Source organism: Conger conger, chromosome 9 (assembly GCF_963514075.1).
Source record: "Conger conger chromosome 9, fConCon1.1, whole genome shotgun sequence".
NCBI classification, from domain to species: domain Eukaryota; kingdom Metazoa; phylum Chordata; class Actinopteri; order Anguilliformes; family Congridae; genus Conger; species Conger conger.
The window spans coordinates 29,416,664-29,442,516 of record NC_083768.1 but is presented as its reverse complement, the minus strand read 5'-3'; the positions used below and the strand labels follow the sequence as shown (position 1 = coordinate 29,442,516).

The 25,853-nt window shown below is 41.9% G+C and overlaps 2 protein-coding genes across 4 annotated transcripts; one reads left to right on the top strand and one right to left on the bottom strand.

Annotated features, from left to right (window-relative positions):
* The first annotated feature begins 1,668 nt into the window (after nt 1-1,668).
* On the top strand, nt 1,669-12,818 carry usp14 (ubiquitin specific peptidase 14 (tRNA-guanine transglycosylase)). Of its 3 annotated transcripts, none has more exons than XM_061256381.1 (16): nt 1,669-1,861; nt 3,215-3,360; nt 4,724-4,756; nt 5,045-5,149; nt 5,926-6,029; nt 6,288-6,346; nt 6,475-6,605; nt 6,838-6,918; nt 7,651-7,733; nt 8,033-8,147; nt 9,159-9,224; nt 9,373-9,465; nt 9,583-9,708; nt 9,817-9,880; nt 11,012-11,119; nt 11,487-12,818. In XM_061256381.1, exons 1-16 carry the CDS (start codon nt 1,846-1,848, stop codon nt 11,633-11,635), a joined length of 1,479 nt encoding a protein of 492 aa, XP_061112365.1. In that variant the 5' UTR covers nt 1,669-1,845; the 3' UTR covers nt 11,636-12,818. The 3 variants fall into 3 exon arrangements, with proteins under 3 accessions (XP_061112365.1, XP_061112366.1, XP_061112367.1); XM_061256382.1 differs by lacking the exon at nt 1,669-1,861 and adding an exon at nt 1,898-2,084; XM_061256383.1 differs by lacking the exon at nt 1,669-1,861 and adding an exon at nt 2,902-2,926.
* Nucleotides 12,819-16,347: 3,529 nt separating this feature from the next.
* Nucleotides 16,348-24,463, bottom strand: thoc1 (THO complex 1). The gene is made up of 21 exons (XM_061255212.1): nt 24,308-24,463; nt 23,735-23,808; nt 23,444-23,504; nt 23,169-23,238; nt 22,944-23,062; nt 22,715-22,763; nt 22,283-22,378; nt 21,604-21,686; nt 21,189-21,256; nt 20,776-20,884; nt 20,444-20,578; nt 19,718-19,818; nt 19,311-19,377; nt 19,117-19,167; nt 18,670-18,740; nt 18,376-18,471; nt 18,044-18,109; nt 17,799-17,882; nt 17,458-17,605; nt 17,216-17,300; nt 16,348-16,732 (listed from the first exon to the last, which is right to left on the bottom strand). Exons 1-21 carry the CDS (start codon nt 24,353-24,355, stop codon nt 16,455-16,457), a joined length of 1,959 nt encoding a protein of 652 aa, XP_061111196.1. The 5' UTR covers nt 24,356-24,463; the 3' UTR covers nt 16,348-16,454.
* Nucleotides 24,464-25,853: the final 1,390 nt, after the last annotated feature.

Sequence of the window (25,853 nt, the reverse complement as noted above, 5' to 3'; positions counted from 1 at the left end):
TTGCGCTTGTATTCCCTGTCATGTGGTTGCCATCAGTACTCACAGCCTGACTAATACATCCATATGCAGTGCCCTCCATGAGGTTTGTGATAAAGATCCATAATTTATTTATTTGCCTCTGTACTCACAATTTGAGAGCACATGTGGTGCACATATGTGAGATTTTAATAAAGGGCATTTTTATACATTTTTATTTCACCATGTAGAAAAACTATGTGTTCATACATAGTCCACCCCATTTCAGGGCACCATAACGCTTAGGACACAGCAATGTTATGTAAATAAAAGTAGTCATGTTTCATATTTTGTTGCATATCCTTTGCATGCCATGAATTCCTAATGTCTGTGATCGATCAACTTCATCAGAATCTGGATATATTATTTTCAGGTTGTCCTACAAGGGATACTAAAACTCTTTGCATTGAAATGGATCTCTATGGGAATTGGGGGAGTGGGACTGGATTCAGCTGTAAATTTTGCTGATACAGTATGGAACATGTTTGTTGGCTGAATGGCTTTAAGTCATCAAGGGTCCAAGGTATCAAATAAACCTCAAACCACCGTGCTGCTGCCAGATATGCAGTAGATATGAAAATAATTGTTTCTCCTGACAAATTTTCCTGTTGAACTCAATGGAAAAAATATTCAGGAGAAACAATTATATGTCACTTTGGTTGGATAAAAGCGTCAGCTAAATATTTGTAATAATATAATATCTGATGATAGAATTATACAAAATAAGCAACAGATGCCTGTTGCTGCTCTATGGTTTTGTTTGGCTGTCTGTGAAGCAACTATGAAGACAACTGTGAAAAAGACAGCAGGTCAATCTCCGGCTAGCATGGACTTTGGGTCAAAAAAGGTGAGACAAAAACATAAAAGGATTGAAAAAGAAGAGTAGAGTTATGAGAAAGATGAGCAGGATTTAGCAACAGGCTTACTGATAATTGTACCAGTTATTATTGTCTTATGTAGTTCTAGTTGTAGAAAAATAATCTAGTGTTACTGGTTTGGATGAAGCCAAAACTGTGGTTGGCACTCCCGAACCATGGTGGCCCTTTCCTCCTGGCCAGTGGGGAAAATGCTGTGGCATCTTTATGAGTGCAACCATTCTCCATCTTTTCCCGAGGTACCTCAGGCAGGCCACCATAGGATTGCCATTGGAAACAGCAGGAGCTCTGTTAGGACAGACAGCAGTATGGAAACACAAAGCAGGGGACACAAAAAACAAAAAACTCCCATTCTTCCCTGGGCAATTTACTGTATATGCAGGGCTGTTGGCCACAAACAGCATATCACACCATGGGGCCCATCCACAAAAACAGCACATCATCATGACCAGCTGCCCCACAATCTGTTATATGTCTGAAAACTTTGTAACTATATTAATATTGTTATAATTGATACTTTGGTTTTGACCAACCTAACTCAGCGTCCTATTATCATTTGCCAATTTATTAATTATTTATTTATTTTTTGGGTTTTAAATAAACCACATCATGACTAACTTCATGACAATTTTGCTTGATCTTCTACGCGTCAAAGTATTACATTTCCGTAATTTACTTATATTCATTAAATTAACTGTAAAATGTATGACCGACAGTAGGCTGAAGCTATATTGAGTTTAATCAAATGTAGCACATTTCAATTGATACCGTGGTTTGATTCCGCGAGCGTGTTCAGGTTGGACAAACGAAGCCAGAGCTAATCGATGTCTAACCAGCGTGTAGTTGCAGCGTCATCGTGAGGAATTGTTTGAATGAAGTTCGGGCAGGAAACATACCGACCAAAATAGGCGCCCCACCATCTGGAATCAGTTAATTATATCATCAAGAACTGAAAATGCCCGTGTTTACAGGTAAACTGGTATGACTTCAAACACTGTCAAAAGCTGTACGATACAGAAAACTATAAGGCACGTGTGCCTGTTACCAGTTAGGCCGCATGCAGGTTCAGAAACTCCCTGCTTGCCAAACAGTTGGAACTGGGAAATGCTCAGCCTCTGACGGGAACATGCCTTTCTGTTTCCCCGGGAGACGTAAAGAAAATAGATGACTAGCTAGCTGGCTACTGAACTGATGGTAGCTATCTATAGAGCCGCTACATGGTTATGCTAGGGTCGTTATGTACATAATTCGATTAATTTACATGTTACAAATATGGAGCAGACGTTAGCTAGCTATATCATTGCTATCGAACTCGTTATTACTCTTTTAACGCTGCTGTGCTAGATTTTTGGAAGCTCATCGGCACCAGTATTCCGTTTGGGGTTAGCTTGTTAGCTAGCTAGCAAAAACTTGCTACCTAGCTAACTTCTCAATACAACCGGGTTTATAATTTGCTTATTCATCCTTACTATATAGCTAGTGTTAGCTTTATTATCAGCGTTGGTAAGCGGCTCTGATTTCGCAACAGTTTTATTTTGATCGAATTGTTGGCTAACTATTTAGCTGATGTTATCTACATGTTTTTTTTCTCTCTTTGGCGCACCTTTTTAGCTAATGTTAGCTTGCTAGCAAGATAGCTTATTAGCGATGTCAGCTAGCTAACCGAAGTGGAGCCACATCGAACGCTACGTTGGCAAGCTGGCTAGCTAACGTTAAAGTTGTTACTAACGTTACAGAAACGTACATAAACTTGGTTTATGGCCATCTAGCGAAACAGTTTTCATATATCCTGCATAAATACTTGACTGGTATGTTGGATTGCACAAATGATTATTTGAAATGGGTTCAAAGCTAAATGTTGGTTAAAAGGCTAGACTACATTAAGCCAGCAATTGCTCCTCAACGAACTAGCACTAATGTAAGCAAATGTGCATCTAGTTAACGTTGCCTACTTGACTTTAAATGGTGCACAATCACGGTGCTGACTGGGCAGAAGAGGATATGCGTTAAATAATATCAGAAACTCAAGTAATTTGGTATGTGAAATCGACGCAAAATGCAAGACAAAAGGTGTAGCATACCCGGCGACGATGTGAATCTACATTGTTATTTGATTCGTTATCGAATACACATTTTTGTCATTTTATTTCGGTTGTTGTGTAACCTATTCGTTGTTATTGTAATGAATGCTGACCCAAAGACTGCAATTGAATGTGCGGACTGATTACTTAAGAAGTACTGTTAGGTTTAATTTGTTGCTTTGCTGTGTGATAATATGCTTTTAAGATGCACAATTGATTGTACGAGTGTCTCCCTCCTTCCAGTGAATGTGAAATGGGGGAAGGAGAAATTTGATGCAGTGGAGCTGAACACTGAGGAACCACCCATGGTTTTCAAGGCCCAGCTATTCGCCCTGACAGGTGTACAGCCAGACAGACAGAAGGTCATGGTCAAAGGAGGAACACTGAAGGTACTAAAAGGCATATTCTGCAATCCTACAACTTCCCAATAGCAAGTCTGGATGTGCCAGTATGAACCCAAAATGAATACTGTCAGCAACCACTATGTAGTTTCAATATAACTGCTTTTAAAAGTTATACTGTTATACATAAATGCTGTTCTCCTTCTCTTAAGTACAAAACAACTGCTTTTTAATTGCAGAATTTTCCTTTTTTTCCTGCAATCCCCAAACGATCATTAACAAGATCAAATGAGCAGTTCTTCAAAAGTTTGTGCTAAGGATGAAATACTGGGAGGTTGCTTTTTATCATAGCTGTACATGCGTCTGCTCTTTGCTACTGCCTCTGGACACTAAGGGGAAAAACATTGATCACGAAATCCACACATCAATGGCTTTAATATTGTTTAATAATTTGTTTTCTGTCCTGCAAAGATTAGACCAAAGCTAGACCACCACAGGCATATGTTACTGAAGCGGCATTGTGAATGCCATGCCCCTTTTACGGAGAAAATATTAATTTGCTCCCGTTGAATACATTGAAAGAGAGAAAGGTGACAAAAAATGAAAGCTACAAAAATGGCCAAAAGTTGTTGTGAACTGCTCAGCCAACATATTGAAAAATCCCGATTTGCATTTTTCTCCTTTGCTATGTCCGATTTAAGGATTCCAAAAGAGCCGTATGGCTACAGGCGGAGATCAGGGGAGATGAGAGAGGAAAGCTATGGAATCCTGTATGTCCACACACACTTCTGTTTCCAGAAAGCACTTTCTAACAGGAAAATAATATGGTTAGTCAGAACTACAGTGTTCTGATTACAGAGCTCACTGTCCCAATAAGGCCATTGCTTGATTATTGTGCTTAATCTGCCCTCATTAAATGTAGTGAGAAAAATGCGGAGGTAGATCACCAACTGTCTTTAGAAACATCTAGAGGCCAACAGTACATTTGACAGATTTACGGATGATCACTGACAATATGAGATGCAACACAGTCAGCTATCCCTCAGGAATCAAATAACACTGCAATACAGTTTGCTTTACCGCAATTATGTAGCAAATAACTATAGTTTAAGAAATAAGTACTTTGAGTAATTGAGTGGAACATGCAACCGGACAAGTCGCATTGTACCTCGCCCGCTTGATGCAGGGTAGCGATGTAACATAATCGGTAGACATTTTAGTTAGATTTATACGTTACAAATCACAAACTTGCGTTTCAGGCAGCGTACTCTTGTTGGGTTGAATAGACATAGCCTGTTCCCCTTCACTTTCTCCCAAAAGGGGGACATGAACTGTGAAGTACCCGGATTGCCTGCGGTGGCTGTAGTCAAAGGGCTTTAGTCACCTTAATCATGTTTTATTGTTTCTGCAGGATGATGAGTGGGGAAACATCAAATTGAAAAATGTAAGTCATTTATAATGCCGTTTATTCATAATTGGAGATTGTTCACAGCTGTGTTTAGTTCATATTCCGAAGGCACTGTTTTTTTTTTTTTTAGGTAAAATGAGCAATATGTGTAAATGCATGGATTGACGGGGGAGAAAACAGAAAACGGGCACAGGCATAGAACACTTGAGTAGAAAATCAATGCATGGGAGGCAGGATGACTGTCTAAGTTATGAAGGACACTGGGGGTTGTGGGTAAGTATGTGGCGCAGAAGCTCATGGTTGTGCTCTCTCTCCCCTCTTCAGGGAATGACCCTGCTCATGATGGGTTCGGCTGAGGCTCTGCCCCAGGAGCCTGCTGTGCGCCCCATGTTTGTGGAGGACATGACGGAAGAGCAGCTGGCCTCGGCGGTGAGTCCCTCCTCATTGTCTGGGTCCGAGTGGAGGTTTTAGCATCTTTTGCAGTAGAAAACGTAGGTGCTTTTCTGCTCGTCTTCAATGGCTGATTGGCTGAGGGCGACCTGTAGCGTAGTGGTTAACGTAACTGACTGGGACAGGCAAGGTTGTTGGTTCGAATCCCAGTGTAGCCACAATAAGATCCGCACAGCCGTTGGGCCCTTGAGCAAGGCCCTTAACCTTGCATTGCTCCAGGGGAGGATTGTCTCCTGCTTAGTCTAATCAACTGTACGTCGCTCTGGATAAGAGCGTCTGCCAAATGCCAATAATGTAATGTAATGATTCATTGTCCTGGCACAGCTAGTTCTGGAAGGTTATTATATTCTGAATATCCTCCTGTTGCATATGTAGTGAACTGGTTGTCAATGCTAGTCATTAGTGAAAGTAGTTAGTTACCAAAACTTTCTCCAGCCGAGGGCATCTTTAAATGTATGTAAACTTAATTTTATGTTTTTTGTTTAAAATATCCATGTCAGCATTTTGTATGATGCATAATATGAATGCAGATGGTTAACATTAAGGTCCAGTTAGTATTTCCTTTTTAGTGTGGTTTTAGGTTATTTTAAATCTGCGCACAGCAGAATGTTTTTGCCTTCTCAGAATAAACCAATAATCAATTGAAAATTAATTGGTTTGATCTGAAGGCAAAGCAGTGGATAGATGATTTTTCTGGCTGAAGTACTTGAGTTTCCTGTCAGGGTACTAGTGTCTCTGGGTAATTGTGTTCACAGATGGAGCTGCCCTGTGGCCTGACTAACCTGGGAAACACCTGCTACATGAATGCCACTGTGCAGTGCCTGCGCTCTGTTCCCGAGCTCAAAAACGCTCTCAGAAGGTGGGCAGTTTAATCTCTGCAGGAATGTTTTCCATCCTCCGAACACAGGAATGTCCAACATCTGATTAAAAAAGAAAAGCAAACCCTTTTGTTGGTACTTTGGGCACGCCACAGTGACTGATTTGAGTTTAATTTGAACCATTCATAGGTGGTTCGAAATGCATCTCATATACCTGGACATGCAACTGACTTGTTGAATCTGTTCATTTATTTGTCAAGGCTCAGTGACTTAACTGCCCACTACCCTTCTCTCTGCAGGTACTCTGGTGCCCTGAGGTCTTCGGGAGCAAATTCTTCTTCACAGTACATCACAGCAGGTTAGAGAAGATTCCTGTTACGGTCCACTCTTCTCCACTCTTTCGCGGGCCAACCTGTTATTTTTCTAAGCTGAAAGTACGCACATGCATATCTGAAATTTTCCTGTGGTTGTGTCTCCGTTCGGCAGCCATGCGCGACCTGTTTGAGTCCATGGACAAGACCGCCGCCAGCATACCACCGATCATCCTGCTGCAGTTCCTGCACATGGCCTTCCCGCAGTTCGCCGAGAAGGGCGACCAGGGCCAGTACCTCCAGCAGGTGGGTGGGCCTCGGCAAGCAGCCGCTAAAAACGACCGCTATCAGTTCAGCCTTTGACCTGTGATTTGTAATCTCAATGGAAGGATTCGGCATTCTCTCAGAAAAAAAAAAAAAACCACTTTTGGGGTTATAAAGATGTGGTTTCTTTTTAAGTTGTGTGGATAGTACAAAGTTAGAGGGTTTTGGCTTGTCCTTTCTGCATTGTAACCATTTGTCACTTTGGAAACATCAGGATGCCAATGAGTGCTGGCTGCAGATGATGAGAGTCCTACAGCAGAAACTGGAACCAGAGATTCCTGAGGCTCCCATGGAGGTAAGCCAACCTGCTGGGTTGGGGCTGGATATGTATTCATTTGAATTTTAATGCCTTTCCCCCTTATTCGCCAAATTGGACTGCCTGATCATGCTCATTGCAGCATGTACACTTGTAAGATTCTTTACATGCACTTGCAAATTCTGTGCAGACATGTCATTGCCAATTATTATTAAGCTTCAGTCTTTAGTAGCCTATTTGCAAAAGGCTAATGTTTGCTAAACATCTATTGAAATGTGAAGTGTCCAAAGGCAATATCTAGAGGTCACAGAAGCTTTCTAGTGGTTTCTAGTGTTGCCTGCAAACCCACCATGATATATTCAGATTAAACTAGTGTCCAGAAAGATGTAGGCAATAATCGCTTAATAGAATGTGCCACAAGAACAACTTGGTCCTACCATTGCATCTGGAATCAGGAAGGAGGGATGTGCCACCATTTTCAGTACAAATTTCCAGCATCACTTTTGGAGCAACATGGTGTTGTAGCCCAATAAAAAAATAATGATGGCCTCCAGTTTCCGTACCATCAAAGTCTCCATCCCTGAAGTACATTCATTTGGTTAAGTGTCTTGATAAACTTGAAGGTGTTTAAATGAGTATAACCCATTAACCATTGATGTTGGTGAACAGAATAAAGTCAAGGACTTGCACTAACAGTATTTTAAATGTAACCATTTTATGTTTCCTGGACAGATTTCTGTTGAAAACTGATGTGTTTGTCTTCACCCCTAGACTGACTCTGAGAGTGGTGACACTGGTGCTGCAGCCAAGAAAAACTTCATTGACCAGTATTTTGGGGTGGAGTTTGAAACCACGTATCCTGCATAATTCCGGTTTCAGATCATGAACGGACCGGCTTTCCACTGTCACTCTTTGAATATATACCTTTTATTCCTTACAATGAACAGATGTCTTGTTGAGGATAGCGCTGTGGTCATTACCTAAGTAATTGAGAATGTTTATGTAGTGCTTTTGCAGGATTTGTGTAAGTTTTATGAAGGATCATTCATGGAATGTGGAGATCAACCTAATAAAAAAATTGCATGCCTACTGTCAACCTTTCCAACTATCAATAGTGTTCTTTGAAGTTCTTCCCCTTAACCCTTCCTCTCAGTATGAAGTGTACAGAGTCTGAGGAGGAGGCTCCCACCCATGGCAAGGAAAGCCAACTCCAGCTCAGCTGCTTCATAAACCAGGAGGTGAAATATCTGGCAACCGGGTTACGTCTGGTGAGTTATCCAAGGTTTCCAGGTTGGGGAAGTTTTTGAAGATCTAAAAATCCTGTCTTTGAATTCCCGTAAAGTACTTGATTTTGACAAATGCGGAAAAGTGATTGTGTGGATTTCACGGTTAAAGTTGCACCGATACCATTTTTTCTGAACCAATTGGAGCACTTCATTAAGTGGGTGGGCCAATACAGAGTGCCTGTCCGAGTATGCTACTTATTATATTAGTTGTCATTCATACCAACGTTCGGAAGCCCTCTCGTCTGTGCAGGGATTGTTGTATTAGCTGCTTTGCCTGACTAGCACTCAATAGTTGCTGTGGTTTCATTGTCGTGACTTCATCTTGCTAATTTTGTGACGAACCGTGAGATCTTAAAAAATGCATACGTGTTCATTGCATTTGTCTTCTCCTTTTAAAACCTTTTTGTGCTAACTACACATGATTGGGTATAGCATGCACAAACTGCAACTTCAGCACCATTGAAATACCAGCAGCTCGTTTCTCTGCAATTGCAAAGTTCTCAAACTTTGTAGCCTAAACCAAACACATGGAAATCAGCCCAACACAGCAGTCTATATAGCAGTATTGTTGAGAGAGAACCAACAATATTCTATCGCCTTTGTAAAGCATTAACATTACAGAAAAGGAACAACATTTTTCTAAATGTGTGTCGCCTATACACGCACAGCAGTTCAGCCCCACATAGTTTCAGCCAGAACAAAATACTTTTACACAAGCAATTTGTGAATTCATTCCAACCTTGAACAAGCGTTTGCATATAAAAGTTCCACCTAATTGACGGGCTTCAGGTACAATGAAAACGGAGGAATAAACAGGAGGAGGGACAAACTGCATCAGTGCCAATGCGTATGCCAGTGAAGGGGAAGAAATAAATATCCAAATGTCATTACAGTATTGTTCATGGTATCTGAAACTAAATAATTTGCCGATTTTACATTTGTAAACATGGTCCATGGATCCCCCCAAACCCCCTTATATCTCTGTTTCCACAGCGTCTGCAGGAAGAGATCACCAAACTCTCTCCATCTTTGGACAGAAATGCTTTGTATATTAAATCTGTGAGTATTGCTATACTGTCCATTTATTAACTGGGTGGAGGCTTGTACAAAAACTAGGCAGTTGCATCTCACATTAAAGTTTCTTAATAAGCTTGAGGTTTATTTCAGAAGTTTACGATTAACTCATCTTTTCAACTTTTCTCCTCAGTCTAAAATCAGCCGACTGCCCTCTTACCTGACTGTTCAGATGGTGCGCTTTTTCTATAAAGAAAAGGAGTCTGTCAATGCCAAAGTCTTGAAGGTAAGACTTTTAAAAGCCGTTTGTGTTGAAAATCCTCGTAGGATTTCAGGGGTCCTTTTTCAGGGGGAACCTGGCCTCTATGTCCTGACCTTGTGTTCCACATAATGACTTTTGTAGGACGTGAAGTTCCCCCTGATGCTGGACGTCTACGAGCTGTGCACCTCTGAGCTACAGGAGAAGATGGTGGGAGTGAGGTCAAAGTACAAAGAGATTGAGGACAAGAAGCTGGAAAAGCAACAAAATGTAAGTATGCCACCTCAACCAGTTGCAGAAGGAAGCAGTATTTTTCTTTTTGTTTGTTATTTTTCTTTTTGTGCGCACATATATTAATTTGTCCTAATTGGCCAACAGGTGGAAAAGAAGGTGGCTCCAACTAAAAAGGAAGTGAAGTATGAACCATTCTCATTTCCTGACGGTGAGTTTGCACATTACACAGCAATTTCTGAAATGTTTCATATACACAGTATACTATAGTGCGCAATAGACATTCGTTTTCTTTACCAGACCATGCAATTTGTATACATGATTTGTATGAGTTTGAATTATGATCACAATTCTATCTGAATATCACAGACCAGGTTTCTTGGTCTAAAAGCATATCAAGAAAACGTTTTTTCCTTGTTGCATATAGCAGGTACTTTCAGACGAATTTAAATACTGGTGCATATACTTGGGCTGAGTGAACAACAGTATAGATACAGGCCTGGTCTGTAGCATTTTGAAAGTAATGACTCAATAAAATAATCCTTTTACAAAATGCTTTTGCATTTAACTACCACATTGACAAGCATGAGCTGAACCTATATAACAAAAAAGAACACTTCTTGTTGGACCGATACTTCAGTGTACTGATGAGTTACAGCAAGGGGTTAATTTGCTTTAGTAATATGATCAGATGATTGCGTGGAGAGTGGAGAAAAACATGCATTCCGTTTGTCCGATTATGTTTGAGCCAGGAGTGGAGAGTGTTCATGTTACTTCAATTGTGTAGGGATTTGTGTTGGGGTCTCATCAGATGTTCATGTAACTATCATCAGGCACTAGCAGTGTGAGTTTGGGCAAGCATCCAGGAGATCTTTAATGTATAAAAGAAAAAGGCCCTAATATAGAGCCTTGTGGGACTCCCAAGAGAGCAAATGGATGCGTTTGAGTGGGTTGTGGATATTTTTACAGACTGGGATCGATTTTTAAGGTATGATGTAATGAAAGTGGTGGCAGCAGAACGTATGTTAAAAAGTTGTAGCTTTGACATAGTCTGTGGCTCAGTGTCAATAGCTTTCCTGAAGGCCATGAATATGGCTCTGGTCATTGTTGAGCTGTACGGATGTGTTCAGTGAAGAGCAAAGTGGCGGATAAAGATGACCGTTTCTGTTTGAATCCAAATGGGAAGTTCTGTATCATCAGTGTATGCTAGTAACCAGAACTAACAAACTAGATGCTAATTGCATTGTGTAGAACGTTTCTATGGGTTCCACTATTTTCTATGACCATCTCACAAATATATTGGGTGTAAAGCTACGTCTTATTTCTGTGTGTTATTCCTCAGATCTGGGCTCCAACAACAGCGGTTACTATGACCTGCAGGCCGTGCTGACGCATCAGGGGCGGTCCAGCTCTTCCGGCCACTACGTAGGCTGGGTCAAGAGGAAAGAAGGTATGATGCAACATGTCCATTCTTCTCTCCAGATTCTGTGCTTACACTGTGAGTCAGGTTAAATGCTAGCACAGGTTTGGAGGAGTTTGGCGTGCTTCATCTTTAGTCTTGTACTTATATTCAACAAGTTTAATCTGCATAGGTCCGTGAGCTTAGAATGTTGCTCAAACAGGTGTATGCCTTTGAATCGTGGCATTTTCTTGACTGCAGTGCCTTGAATAAATTTAATTGAAAGAATGTTGTTTAAGACATGGGTATCCTAATACCCAGGATGCCCCTGAATAGCAACTGAAAAAGCCACATTCCTTCAACTGTTTTTTTTTTTTCTTTTCTTTTTTTCTTTTTTTGCTTCCCCCTTTTCCTCCAGACGAGTGGGTGAAGTTTGACGATGACAAGGTCAGCGTTGTGTCGCCAGAGGACATTTTGCGGCTGTCAGGGGGCGGGGACTGGCACATTGCGTACGTCCTGCTGTACGGACCCCGTCGGCTAGAAATACAGGAAAGCGAGCAACAGTAACCAAGGGGCAACTTAAAGTGGCCATTTCAGAGCACTGTCTGCATAGATGTGCAATAAATATCGGTGTCTTTAAACTTCTGACCTTAATTTTTTTGTTTTGTTTTGGTAACCAACATGGATGCGACCCTCGTTCATCCGTATGCATCATAACCCAATGAGCGGCCTGTCGGACAAGGTTTCATTTGAGCCCAAACTGGAACCGATTTAAAAAAGGGCACGCCTAGTTGAAGACCAGGCTGACAAGTGTAGCTCCTCCATTTCCTTACACATGAAATGAATATATTTTTTAAAAACTTCTTCTGTACGATTTCCATGCTTATTACGTGGTAGTGTAGTATTATTTTTGAAGTTGTACGTGGTCCTGTACACTCTTGGCCAAGCTGAGTTTTGCTGGAGAGAACAGGCCTTGTCACATGCCCTCGTGAGCATTCTGTAACTCCGATTCACGAGTTATCACGTTTATCACTCCTGGTCCTGGAAACCCATTATCTGTGGTTTTTGGATGAATCGACTCAAACTGGTTTGACTCAAATGAACTGCCATGAATGTGACATAAGTATTATACCTTCTTGGCTTAAAATCGTAACTGAACCTTTTCAAAACAACTTATGTTTAAATCTGCTCATCATATATTTTGGCCAGTTATGTTAATTTGAACAATGTTTGCTGGAATTGTGGGTTGCCAGGGTCAGGACTGAGAAACCTAGGGCTTTTGCTAGAGAGACTAGAAAACAAATTGGCACTTTGGGTGTCAGAAGACAGGCTACATCTTGCACTTGATGCAGGAAGAGCTGTTCTCATCAGCAGTCCAAGAAAGCAGCTTTGAGGATCGATCTTTCTGAATGATGACGGGGGAAATAAATTGCACAGTTCTATTCCAATTTCTGTGATAATTTCTGTAAAAGACTGTTTTTGCAATACAAAAGCAACGCTCTCGTAACACTGCGTATCTTGTCCTCGTATAACAGGTTATTTTCTTCTGCTATATACGCATGACTCGTGAGCTTTGCTCACTGTTGCCATGGCGAGTCTCCTGGCTCGCTTCATGTCTTGGCATTGCAGCCCAAAGTCTTCTCTATGACCACCATCATAAGCCCAGAAAACAGAACATTGTTTTATTTTTTGTCGTAAGTTATTGATTGCTGGCTTTTCATACATGGGAAAAATAAATGGTTATACTGAAGTTGGTGATTTGTGTAATTTTTAGATGTGAAGCACCTCATGGTTCTGGGTTGTACCTCACTCGCAGTAATAATGTGTACTTGTAATAAATGGCAGGACTGTGCTGTCCCCTGCACAAATTCAAAAATGTTTTTCTAGGCATACTCTGGCTTGTGACTCACACTTGGGTTTAGCAGGCTGAAGATTCTCCACAAGGAGGAGCTATTTACACTCATGGGGCCATTGATGCAAGGCACTGTTATGACCTGGGGCCTCATTTATAAAACTGCGTAGGATTCACGTCAAAAGGTTGGGTACGCATGAAACCCAGGACGTGCGTACGCACAAAAATATTCTGATTTATAAAACAGTGCTCACGCACGTCCCATGCCAGTTTTCCTTTATAAATCACAATCAACTCTAAATGTGGCTCACCTTTGCCAGCTTCATGTCCCGCCCACAGTTGCCTATAAATAGGCAGTGAAACACCCCTAATGAATATGCATTTCACGAAGACAACAATGGCAAACGCTGAAAAGAAGGCCAAGAAAAGGGATTTCAGCCATTTGATTGCCTCTGAAAAGCTACAGGTGTGGGAATTATCCTGATTGATTGTAAATGACGAACAGTTCTGCACAACGAATGTGATGATGACGATGATAATAATAATAATAATAATGATAATACACGTTATTTGTCTAGCACCATTGAAAACGGTTACAAAATTAAGAGATAAAACGGAAAAAAATCCATAACAATAAACATATAAAACATAATGTATGAATATGATAACAATGTATGAAACTATGCACTTGTATCTGCCCGACTGACGCATTGTAAACAGCATCAGTGCAGCGTAATTTGTCCGACTGTTCACCATATTATTTATGAGAATACATTTAATAACATGAAGTATTGTTTAACAATTCGTCTACATATTTGAGGGATTATTTTACAACAACATCTCCGTTTATATTTATCATCCTAAATCATATTTTTTGGGCACTCCAGGGAGCATCAATCAAACAGCTGTTTGTTTATTCGTTGTAAGAGAGGCTTTTATCCGTTTTTGCAAATTAAGTCTTCATATATGATACGTGAGAGGTAATATTTTGATTTATTTTACACAGTGGTATCAATTTCACACCATTTCTCGCGTTTCATCCCATTGCCAGGAGTGGGAACAAGAACTGCAGACGGATGAGTACCTCTGGTCCTATGTGCCTTAACAAAACTAAATAAACCTGGCTTGTCTCAAGGGTTATCGAGCATGCCACATAGCAGCCCCCAGAGGAGATTAGATCTCTACCCAGACACTAACTGGACTTATCAGGTGAGTAGAGGGGCAAAACAAGTCAAAATAGGGAGGGAGGGGGCAACAGGATTGAGCGGATGAGTGACGAAAGGGCCAAGCAAACAGAATGCACCTGACCACAATTTGGAGATACATACAGTGCATCTGGAAAGTATTCACAGTGCTTACAGCCTTATTCCAAAATTGATTAAATTCATTTTTTTCCTCCAAATTCTACACACAATACCCCATAATGACAATGTGAATTTCTTTTGGTTGAGATTTTAGCAAATTTATAAAAAATAAAAAAAATAAAAAATCACATGTACATAAGTATTCACAGCCTTTGCCATGAAGCTCAAAATTGAGCTTAGGTGCATCCTGTCTCCACTGATCAACCTTGAGATGTTTCTGCAGCTTAATTGGAGTTGATTGGACATGATTTGGAAAGGCACACACCTGTCTATATAAGGTCCCACAGTTGACAGTGCATGTTGGAGCACAAATCAAGCATGAAGTCAAAAGAATTGTCTGTAGACCTCTGAGACAGGATTGTCTCGAGGCACAAATCTGGGGAAGGGTACAGAAAAATTTGAAGGTCCCAATGAGCACAGTGGCCTCCATCATCCGTAAATGGAAGAAGTTCGGAACCACCAGGACTCTTCCTCGAGCTGGCCGCCCGTCTAAACTGAGCAATCGGGGGAGAAGGGCCTTAGTCAGGGAGGTGACCAAGAACCCGATGGTCACTCTGTCAGAGCTCCAGCGTTCCTCTGTGGAGAGAGGAGACCCTTCCAGAAGGACAACCATCTCTGCAGCAATCCACCAATCAGGCCTGTATGGTACAGTGGCCAGACGGAAGCCACTCCTTAGTAAAAGGCACATGGCAGCCAGCCTGGAGTTTGCCAAAAGGCACCTGAAGGACTCTCCGACCATGAGAAACAAAATTCTTTGGTCTGATGAGACAAAGATTGAACTCTTTGGCGTGAATGACAGGCGTCATGTTTGGAGGAAACCAGGCACCGCTCATCACCTGGCCAATACCATCCCTACAGTGAAGCATGGTGGTGGCAGCATCATGCTGTGGGGACGTTTTTCAGAACTCGGAACTGGGAGACTAGTCAGGATTGAGGGAAAGATGTGCAGCAATGTACAGAGACATCCTGGATGAAAACCTGCTCCAGAGCGCTCTTGACCTCAGACTGGGTGACGGTTCATCTTTCAGCAGGACAACGACCCTAAGCACACAGCCAAGATATCAAAGGAGTGGCTTCAGGACAACTCTGAATGTCCTTGAGTGGCCCAGCCAGAGCCCAGACTTGAATCCAATTGAACATCTCTGGAGACATCTGAAAATGGCTGTGCACCGACGCTCCCCATCCAACCTGATGGAGCTTGAGAGGTGCTGCAAAGAGGAATGGGCGAAACTGCCCAAAGATAGGTGTGCCAAGCTTGTGGCATCATATTCAAAAAGACTTGAGGCTGTAATTGCTGCCAAAGGTGCATCAACAAAGTATTGAGCAAAGGCTGTGAATACTTATGTACATGTGATTTCTTTAGTTTTTCATTTTTAATAAATTTGCAAAAAAAAAAAAAAAACTCATGTCATTATGGGGTGTAGAATTTTGAGGAAAAAAATGAATTTATTCCAAAATGGAATAAGGCTGTAACATGTAACAAAATGTGGGAAAAGTGAAGCGCTGTGAATACTTTCGGGATGCACTGTATGTAAATGAGATTTCAGTTTGATACATTTGCAAAAACTTCTACAAACATTTATACTTTGTGATTATGGGTTAGTGTAGATTGATGGGCAAAACTTTTATCCATTTAAAACCTACAAGAGTGAAGGGGTCTGAATATTTTCTGAAGCCACTGTATGTCGTCTTGGTTCCAAATCACATTGTTGCTTGAGAATCTCAATTTAATGTTTTTTAGCACCATCTCACTATCAGCTGTCCATTTGAACAACACCTATGCAGGACTTTTGGATTTCTGGCTGTAATTCTTTTTTTTATTTTTTATTAAGGCTCTACAGCATTTCAAGTATTTCTGTGCTACTCACTCAGTGCTGTGATACACTTCTTGGATTAGGGGCACAAGGGATACAGGTGAGAAAGTATAACAATTTGCTAACTTTCAAGTGGTTTCTGCCACAAGTCATATATCCAGTTGGCTCCTGGAACCGCAGCTGTAGATTGCTTTCCTCCCCCATCAAATGTAGGTAATGTACAGGAAATCAAGACTGCTACATTCTCAATACTGTTACAAAACATTTATTTCAACAACTAGGTAATAAAGTGTGTTTTTTTAAACAAGCAGAGCGAATAAAAACAGCAGAAAATTGGGTGGGGTGGGGATTGACTTCTACGTCTCAGTGAGGATCTCTGCTATCTTGGGGAAGCCGGCGGTGTTGAGCGCGGAGACCAGGTTCTCCACGGTGGCCTGACTCCCCTCGCGGTCCTGCCAGGCCACCAGCAGCAGCTTGGCCTGCATGTCCACGTCCTCGCTGTCCGTCTCGATCTCCCGCACCTCCACCGCCTTCATCTCCAGCTGTCCCGCCAGGGTCTTCCACTGGGCGCCCAGCTTGGCCGCAATCTCGTCCATCTGCTGGTTGGACACCAGCTTGTTCTGGATCCCGGGGCCTGGGAAAGATGGTGACTCATGAGCTGTTCCCCAAGGTCACATTTACACCTTCCCCTCTAGCACAATATGAAAATAGCAGCTGTTCCACCTACAACCACTTTCCACACTACAAACCACAGTGACTTAATGTTTCTAACTGCAATACTAGAATGATATTAGAAGGCCTAGTTTTACACAGCAGATGGGATTCTGGATGAGATTTTACTCAAATTAATTATTGCAATGTTTATTAGACCTTGCATAGTTTGAATTGTGCTATATGTTCTTGGCCAAAAAATAGCATGTTTTATTAATAATCGTAACTGAACACTTTCATTCATCAAGACCGGCAGATCCAGAAACATACACTACAATACACCTCCAAGATACAATATTGTCTCCATATTTTGTATTGTAACAACTGCAATAGCTAGGCAAAGCTTATCATAAAACTGGCATACAAGTCAGGCAAGCAGTCATCCTGTCAATTAAAATGGACTCACTGTCGTTGCTCTCTTTGAGAAGGTTATCCCCATTATCATCATCATCCTCCTCTCCTGTCTTGATCTCTTCGGAGGGGAGGTCCTTCTGTGTAGGGAAAGGGGGATAAACAAGTTGGTAACATTTTATTCTTCCCCAGCCCCCTTTGAGCATAGTGATCCTAAAAATCAACCCACGACATGGCAGGAAACGTGGTTTGCTAGCATTAAAAGTCACATGGAGGGAGCAGGGCTGAGACACTGACCGGCAGCTCTTTGGCCAGTTTGATGACCATGCTCTCCAGGTAGTCCGCCAGGCTCTTAAATTGCTGATTGGTCGGCTGGAAGAAGTGTGGGCTACGCCTGGACAGCAGCCGGAGTGCCCTCCAACCATAGTTGGAGTTCCTCACCACCCTGCCGGGGGAATGGAGGGGTCAGAGGTCATTTTTTGAAGGCCCCCCCCATGCATCATCTGCACACCAACCAGATGTTCAGCTTAACACAAGTCTGCATCAAAACATGAACACATTTCCTTGCCAATGAGACCAGCAACTACTAGTACGCAGGGTCTTTTGCTTTCATTAGTTGGGGGCGCTTTTGAACATACTTGTACTCGTCTTCAACCATGTTTGCTGGGTCGGCCTGCTCGATGGCCTCCTCAAAAAACTCCTCCAGAGTGGGCATGAACTCCCTGCGGCAGACAAATGTGTTCATTATTCATTCCTGGACATGTGTCACTGGATACTTATGGAATTATTTTGATTGTAAACCATTTAAAATGTTTACTTTCAGATTTCCTTTTTGATTGAAGGCACAAGCTGTAAACATATCCCTTAAAATCCATGCTCATACCTGCTGTCAGACTTGCAGGCTTCCATATTGTCAGGGTTGAGATTCCAAAGTCTTGTCAGTTCATCACTGTGAAATGGACACATTTCAGGTCAGAGGAAGTCTTGGAGTGTCAAAAGGATCCATTCAAGATTCACCACATTTGCAATGCGAAAATTAGATTTCATTAAACCAAAAATCGGTACAGCAACTACATTCTATCTAGGCATTATATATATGGCTGTGGAGGGCATTTTCTGAAACGGAATGACAGCTCACCTGTATTTCCACCCATTAAGGGGTTAATGAAAACTCACTTTCCCATCACTACTTGCAGGAAACCTCGGTAGACTTACTTTCCCATGAAGATCTTCCGGTCAGGACCTTTGCCCAGAAAGTCCTCTGGGGCCTGCCTCTTCCTGGTGGGTCGTATCGGTTTAGCGTCCGCTGGCCTGAGGCACAAACGCACATGCTGAGGTGAGCGGATGTACCGACGGAGCCTCTCAGTGGCACTCAAGATCATTTGGACCAGACTAGTCTTCAGCATATCTAGCATATCATGATCCAGGCAAACCCAATTTATCAGGCTTGCATCCTTATCCATTATTCCTGTTTCAGCACGTACTTCACATTCAGTTTTTGTGGAATACCTTTCTTTCACGAAGCTAGGGCATCCCTCATTTTTCCAGGAGTTCCAGTTCTCTTCTGTATTCAGGATGTGCTGTCAAAGATGAGAGCAGTTTATTCATACACGCACAGCTGTGTTTAACAAGGCAGTGTTATTTAAATCGAACACAAACTAATCAGCTGTGTAAGGCCAACTCATTAATTCAAAATCCAAACTATTCTTAGCTATTTTTAGGGCAGATACAGAAGCTGAACTATACAAAGGTACAGGATTGATACTTTCCCAGAGTTAGCAAAGTTTGCTGTAAGAAGCAAGCAAAGGCACATCACCATTATAAAGCACATAGAGGCATACCACGTATCAAAAGCATGTTACATAGGCCTTACTGCGAGGTATCAGAACACTGACTGTATTCTGTTCGTCATGAACACCAACAAACTCAAAAAACAGGATTGTATAAGTAGCTTACCTCTACCATGGCAGCAAACTTATCCCCATCAGGTGGAGTCTCTCTAAGCAGCTGAGGGAAAGGGGAAGGATTTCAGTGTCACACACTGTCCTCAAAAGTTGAATATGCAAATAATGGTTCCACGTGTCCCATTTGCCTGAAATGCCACAGGTGGAATTAGATTAAGTGTATCGGGGTAAGAGGAGCAAGCTGACCTGGTAGACCAGTTTGGTGGTGTCCTCCATCCACAGGCACTGGTCATCATTCAGAGCGCAACTGGAGCTGCAAGCGGGGCAGGAGGTTACATTATTATGCAGGGTTAAAACCACAGGTTGTGCTGCAATTAAACTCAAAACAACACTGTTCAAACTCATCACTGAAGAGATTGTAGTTGAGCAGAAAAGCTTAGGGTAGGCCTTTTTAAGCTTTAGTATTTCAGCCATTTCTTTTCCGGCCATAGTGAAGGGAAATTTGCTCCGGCAATTATGGGCCAGTGCACTAGTATATTCTTTCAATATACTTAGTACTTCTCAGTGTAGCCACTGCTAGTATCATAATATAGTGCTTTACAGAACCTCATACCGTCTAATTGGATGCAGTCACATGCCTTTCTCTGGCTTACCTTTTGAACTTGACTTGTCCCTTCAAATACTGAAAGAGGATTAAATACTGCAGAAGGATGTGGCGCCTGAAGTTGCTGTCGCTAAGCTGCAGGTCCATCAACTGCAGAGAGGAGAGAGGAGGACTAAGATTGTTGGCAGGTGACAGCACAGAATGGCTGGGACTTGCTGAAGAGCTATACAAACTGTTAAACAGCACTAGAAATATGTGAGCATTCACAGCAGACTGCTGCTGCACACCACACTCACAAACAACAACAGCAGAGAGACATATGCAGGTCATACCATAGATGCTCTATCAGCGCCAAATCTTACTAGAAAACGGTCGATGTGGGCACAGGTTGTTTTAGCCCAGCATTAAGACACTAGATTCAACAAAATCACTAACGCTCTTCAATCAAGACCATAAGAAGCAGGTGTCTGACGCTGGGTGAAAACAAGAACCAGCACCCACAACGGCCCTTTTCAGATATACATCTGAAAGCCAGATTGTGAGACTAACAGGAACGGAAGGTTCCAGTGCAGCCACATTTCATGGAAACTATAGATGAATGCTCTTCCCGTCACTTAATGAGCATTTATATTAAAGCAGCAACTCTTCAAGAGCTACTTTTCAAGAACTGCCTAGTTCAAGCTTTCAATTATGAGAATGCTGAGCTGACCATTCGGATAGGAGGCCAAAATGGATCATCTATACCAGTGGTAAATATATGGGGGCCGTTGCCTACCTTCTCGCTGGTGAGGAACTTGGCAAAGTAGACGTGCTCGCCGCCTGCAGTCCTCAGCTCCTCCAGCTTCCTCTTGGAGGCCTGCGTGTCGTCCAGCTTGTAGCTCTTGAACACCGCCAACGTCTCGTCAGAGAACTGAAATGCACACAATCTCCAATGAAACGTTCTTTTCAATTCTAGCGTTTCAGGGCTACAGGTCATTACAGCATGTGGTATCCAAAGAAATGTAGCAATGTACAATTCAAGGACATAATCTGTTCTCGTTCCTGTTTGCACACTTGTGGCTGTAGGCAAAGGTTTATGCAAATCAGGTGGCTGGGGGTAAGCGTTACCTTGAGAAACGTCATCCAGGAGAATTTGTCATAGCACTGGACAGGATTCCTGAAGTAATCCTGAAGGGTCCAGAACTTTCTGTACAGGTTGTAGTCGATGGGGATGGTACTGTCCACAAACAGACACAATCACTCATCAGGCAGGTGAAGGGCGGATACACAGAACATCAGCTTCTCTGTCGCAGTCATAAATAATCAGTTGCTGTATGCTGGGAGCCCTTGGCACATTTCTAGCCCAAAACAGCTGTGGAAGCTGGAAATTGGAGCAAAATTCACTTATACAAAAAGTACATTTAAATTTTTAAGTTTTTCCGGTGACAAAAACGTAAGGCCTGGAAGAGAAGCTCTGCAGTCAGCCCTTGGTTACAGAAGGTGTGCCAGGTGAAGTGCGAACGAGAGCTGGTCTCCCTCACCAGGGTGCCGGCTCGTCTTCGTCCCCCATCTCCCCCTCCTCCATGCCTTCCTCCTTCTCTTCAGTGTGCTACGGGCCAAACACAGAAGCTGCTGTAAAATACCATTTGTCTGGAGAAGGTCACCGCAACTCTGACCCACCCGTAATCCAAAAATAGAAATGAGAGTCAACTACGTCTACATGTAAAAGGTACTATAGCTTGCATGTGAGCAAAGCTCATTGAACTGCAGGTTTAAACCTTTGTAGAGTAGGTTCTTTCAAACCTACACCTGGAAACTCACAAATCTAGAGATAGTACGCCCATGTTCGCCGCTTTCCCCATAAATTCTTAAATAATCCCAAAAATAATAATGTAATGCGTACACACAATGTCAAGCCCATCGTACATGGATACATATTCATTTCTAATCTCTTACCTTCTGGCCGAGAGTGCTCTCCTGTTCATTTTTGTTGAACACTGTGATGTTGTCCAGGTTAAACTGGCTCTGGAGGTTCAAACCTAGAAACAAAGGAATTACAATTGATAACTTTGTATCCCAGCTTACGCACAGGAGTGAAAATACAGAGGCCTTATTGAGCTTGTTGCAATACGTTGCTGTTGCATCTGTATTGTAATCGGTCTTCCAAATCCTATGTGCAATACCAACAACTTGGTTGCAATGCTGTCCTTGGGTTAAAGTGGACATGTTACAGAGTTTATACGGCAGGGCTGTCCAACCCCGTTCCTGGAGATCCGTTGTCCTATAGTTTTTCACTCCAACCGTAAGCATTCAACAGCAAGAGATGTTGTTGAGCTGCCAATTACTAGAATCGAGTGTGCCAAATTAGGATTAAAACTAAAACTCACAGGACGCTAGATGTCCAGGAACATGGTTGGCCAGCCCTTCTGTGTTCTATGATATTCAATTCAGCTTAAGGCATGTTGTAATAGAATGTGAAATTGCTATAGCACTGCTGATGTTCCTCCCTCTAAGGATAAAAATAAACACATTTTGAGCAGATAACTGCCAACAGACTGTAGGTAGATTGTTGAGAAAGAAGCCACATCAGGCTATCTTGTCTGTCTGCAGACTCATCTGGGCAGACTCATCTCACCTGACTTCTCTGACAGGGGGAAGAGACGGGCCAGAAACAGCTGGATCCGCCCACAGAACACCGTGTTCTGGGACTTGGAGAGCCTCCTCAAGAGATCTGCAGGGTCAGAGACAGAGTCAGGGGCTGTACATACACACACAATCAAATTCCCATATTGTTATACTCAGCTTTACATTCTTCAACCATCTGTGTTCATTTCAATTAATAAAACGTAAAATGGAACACGACACCAAAGGTATCACACATATGAATAACACACACAATGTTCACATTTGGTTTAAAGCACAAGAAGATAAATGAATAGGACACCACTAAATGCATATACTGACAATATTGGATTGATATATTTGTAAGCAACTATGTACATTTGCACTAATTCCTTGAAAGGCAAGGCAAATTACTGGGTTACAATGAAAAGGCCAAAGTACTTACCATTACACATCCTTAACAAATAATTCTTCCCCGCAGAATAAAATGAGTTCTAAAGACAAAAAACAGACAAGATCCAGGTTATCTGTACCACTCGCTACAAAGCCATGTCCTTAAATAAACACAAGAATATCCTTCAGAGACGACTACTCAGAAAAGCCTCATGAAGTTACTATGTCTACCAACCAGGTACAGATTATAATAGGAAACAAACAAGGCCAGGCATACGCACAGATTTCCAAGTAGATACATTTTCCTCCACAAAGGTGAATATCTTGTCACACTGGTCCAGCGGCAGACAGTCCAGCACATCTCCCAAGAGTAGGAAAGGAGTCGTGGCAGAGCAGATGCCTACAAGAGCGCAAACGCAGAAAGATTACCGAATGGGGTTCTGCCAGTGTAACTTGCATTATTTAATGAAACACCAGGACATATTGGGCTTGGCACATAGACCCACCTTCAGTGACTCCATCGATACTCAGGTAAATAAGAGACAAGAAATCATCGCAACTGGCTTTTTGTTTCACCTGAAAAGAGGGGAACAGAGAGACTTTGATAAGCTCAAAGGGCTCCAATCTGTCTGACAATTGCACTTCATTGCATAATTGTGTACATCTGATCTCTCCAAGCGTATTAACTGTGCCCATGACTGCATAAAGAAAACTGGCCAAATCCACATACAGTGGGGTAATAGTGACTTGGTCACCCTTTAGTTGTGTCACGTGCACTCACAATTTCCTCCTCCAGGACTCCTCGCAGGGATTGGTCAAGCGTAGTTTTCTTTTCAGTCTCACTGCGAAGCATATCAGAGCCATTTAACTAACTGCATACCAAATCAACAGCTAGCCACTATGAAAGCAAAGAATCTACTTATTGAATGTCAATGATCAATTCCACAGCACAGTAACAGCATTGTTAACAGCATACTTGACGAGTTTATTACCTAATCGGCGTAGTATTACAATCGTCAATTGAAACAAGCGAAACATCACACAATCGGTGGCCATTGGCAACGTAACTTACTTTCCAGGGAGCTGGTTAAATACAGTTATAAGGGGTTTGCTTGTTTTGCCGTCCAGGGCGCCTCTCGTTGCAGCCTTTTGTCATACAAAGAAAACGTTATACAGTGACGAAGACACCTGAATGCACATTTAGCTCACCAACACAGAGTTCGCTGCTACAATAACGTAACGCATAATGAAGTTCAAATCTCACGTAAGTTAACCAAGTTACTCAGTCGATAGTAGCATACTGGCTAGCAAGCTGGGCATATTACGCAAGTTTGTTGCATTTCATCGATTATGTTTGCAGCAAACGACTCTTATCTGACGTGACATAATAAGTTAACCTTAACAATAACTAAAAGATGTAATTTGAACCAATTATTTATTTAGCTAGCTAGCTAGCTTACCTACCTACCTACCTACCTACAAAACGGTGTTAGCTAACTTAACTTACCAGGCAAAGCTAGGCAGCTAACATTACCTTTAACTGGCGAAGAAGATTTTTACAATCACACGTTTAGACAAAATTTTAAATCAAAAGCACCATCTCCTTCTAATACACATTTTATACATGAAAATGATAATTGCTTACTGTAAATTTGTCTTTGGCATCATTGAAATGGAACATGGACGGAGACATCTTTATTCACAATTCACTACAAATGCGTCTTTCCGCCGCCAAGGAGCAGAGACGCCGGAAACGAAGACAAAGACGTTATTTATAAAGAGCGTCTGTATGAACCCTTGATACAAATATACAACAGCGACACCATGTGGCAATGTATATATATATAGAAAAGTGAGAAAATAATGGTCGCTCCTCGTTGCTAATATTGCTTTTTAACTGGCATTGCTTCCACATGATTGGTGATTAAATATTTGCACTAACAAGCTGGTGTACAGGTCTACCTAATAAAGTGCTCAGAGTGTGTATATTTCATATAACTCAATGTAAACAGTCACTCTTTATTTTTAGATGCAACACACACACACGTTTTACTGCAGATTGTACATGCATGTTTGTGCATATGATTAGTACATTTTGATTGATTGATAAGACATGAAAATAATTAATTGATAATATACCAATCAGGCAATACAGGTAGTAGATTCAAAGGTAGCCATGTTTGGAATTTAGAGTAGGTACCTCTCACACAGTGTATTGTAGAAATATTTCAGCAAAACTGTAGTCTGGATGATGATTACTTCCAAGCTTGCATTAACCAATTTGGTTCTGTAATTACATTAACCACTAGGCGTTTTTCTTCATCCAGTAAAAACATTTGCAGAATTACCAAATGAATACAGAAAGCATTCATAATGCAAAAAACATAGGCAAAAAAACCTCCCCGGTGACAGCTAACATGTATGGTTTACAAACCCATATCTGATGTCATAAAACCAACAAATCTCATTGTTATGTGTGCACATGTGTGAGTACCACTGAAAAACTGAGAAATTTAAATTAATTGTCTTTCTTGCCTCCTCTCACTTTCACTGGAAGGCAGAGAACCCCAGGTGAGCAGCTTTATCGTATATAATACTGCTTTACATATCTCCTGTGGCCTTTATTATTTATGAGAGAAGGTGATTAATATAAGACAGTACTATGAATTAGCAAGCAAAAAGGTCTATGTTACTCATGCATGTGGTGACAGGTGTTTGGAGAAATGTGTGCGTCAGTCTGTGGGGGGGGAATGATTTAGTGTTCTGGTACATGCTAATGGCAAATGGCGCTCCTGACTCACGGAGTACTGTTTATTCTCCTCATCTGTAATAAATGGGCAAGCGGAATGCGAATGATTCCTGGGTCTGGGTCAAATTACGGTCTTCTCAGAAAAGAACCCCCCTGACCGCAACTCTGACGCGCAGGAAGTGAGTAGAAGACGACAAATGTGTGTTCACTCAGACCATCTTCTGCCAGCGCAGCAAGGGCCAGGGGGTGGCGAAGCGGTCTTGTCAGGAAGGCGTCTGAGCGTACAGTAGATTTAGTGGAAGGAAGGTTTTGTTTATAAATGTGTTTCCTCTCCTGAGGCTTGTTGTGTTCCGTCTCCCAATTCCCACCCCATTTTCCCAACCAAGGTATGATTCACAAACTGTGGCATTTAAGTTATCCCTCCCCCGTTTGGACCGACCAA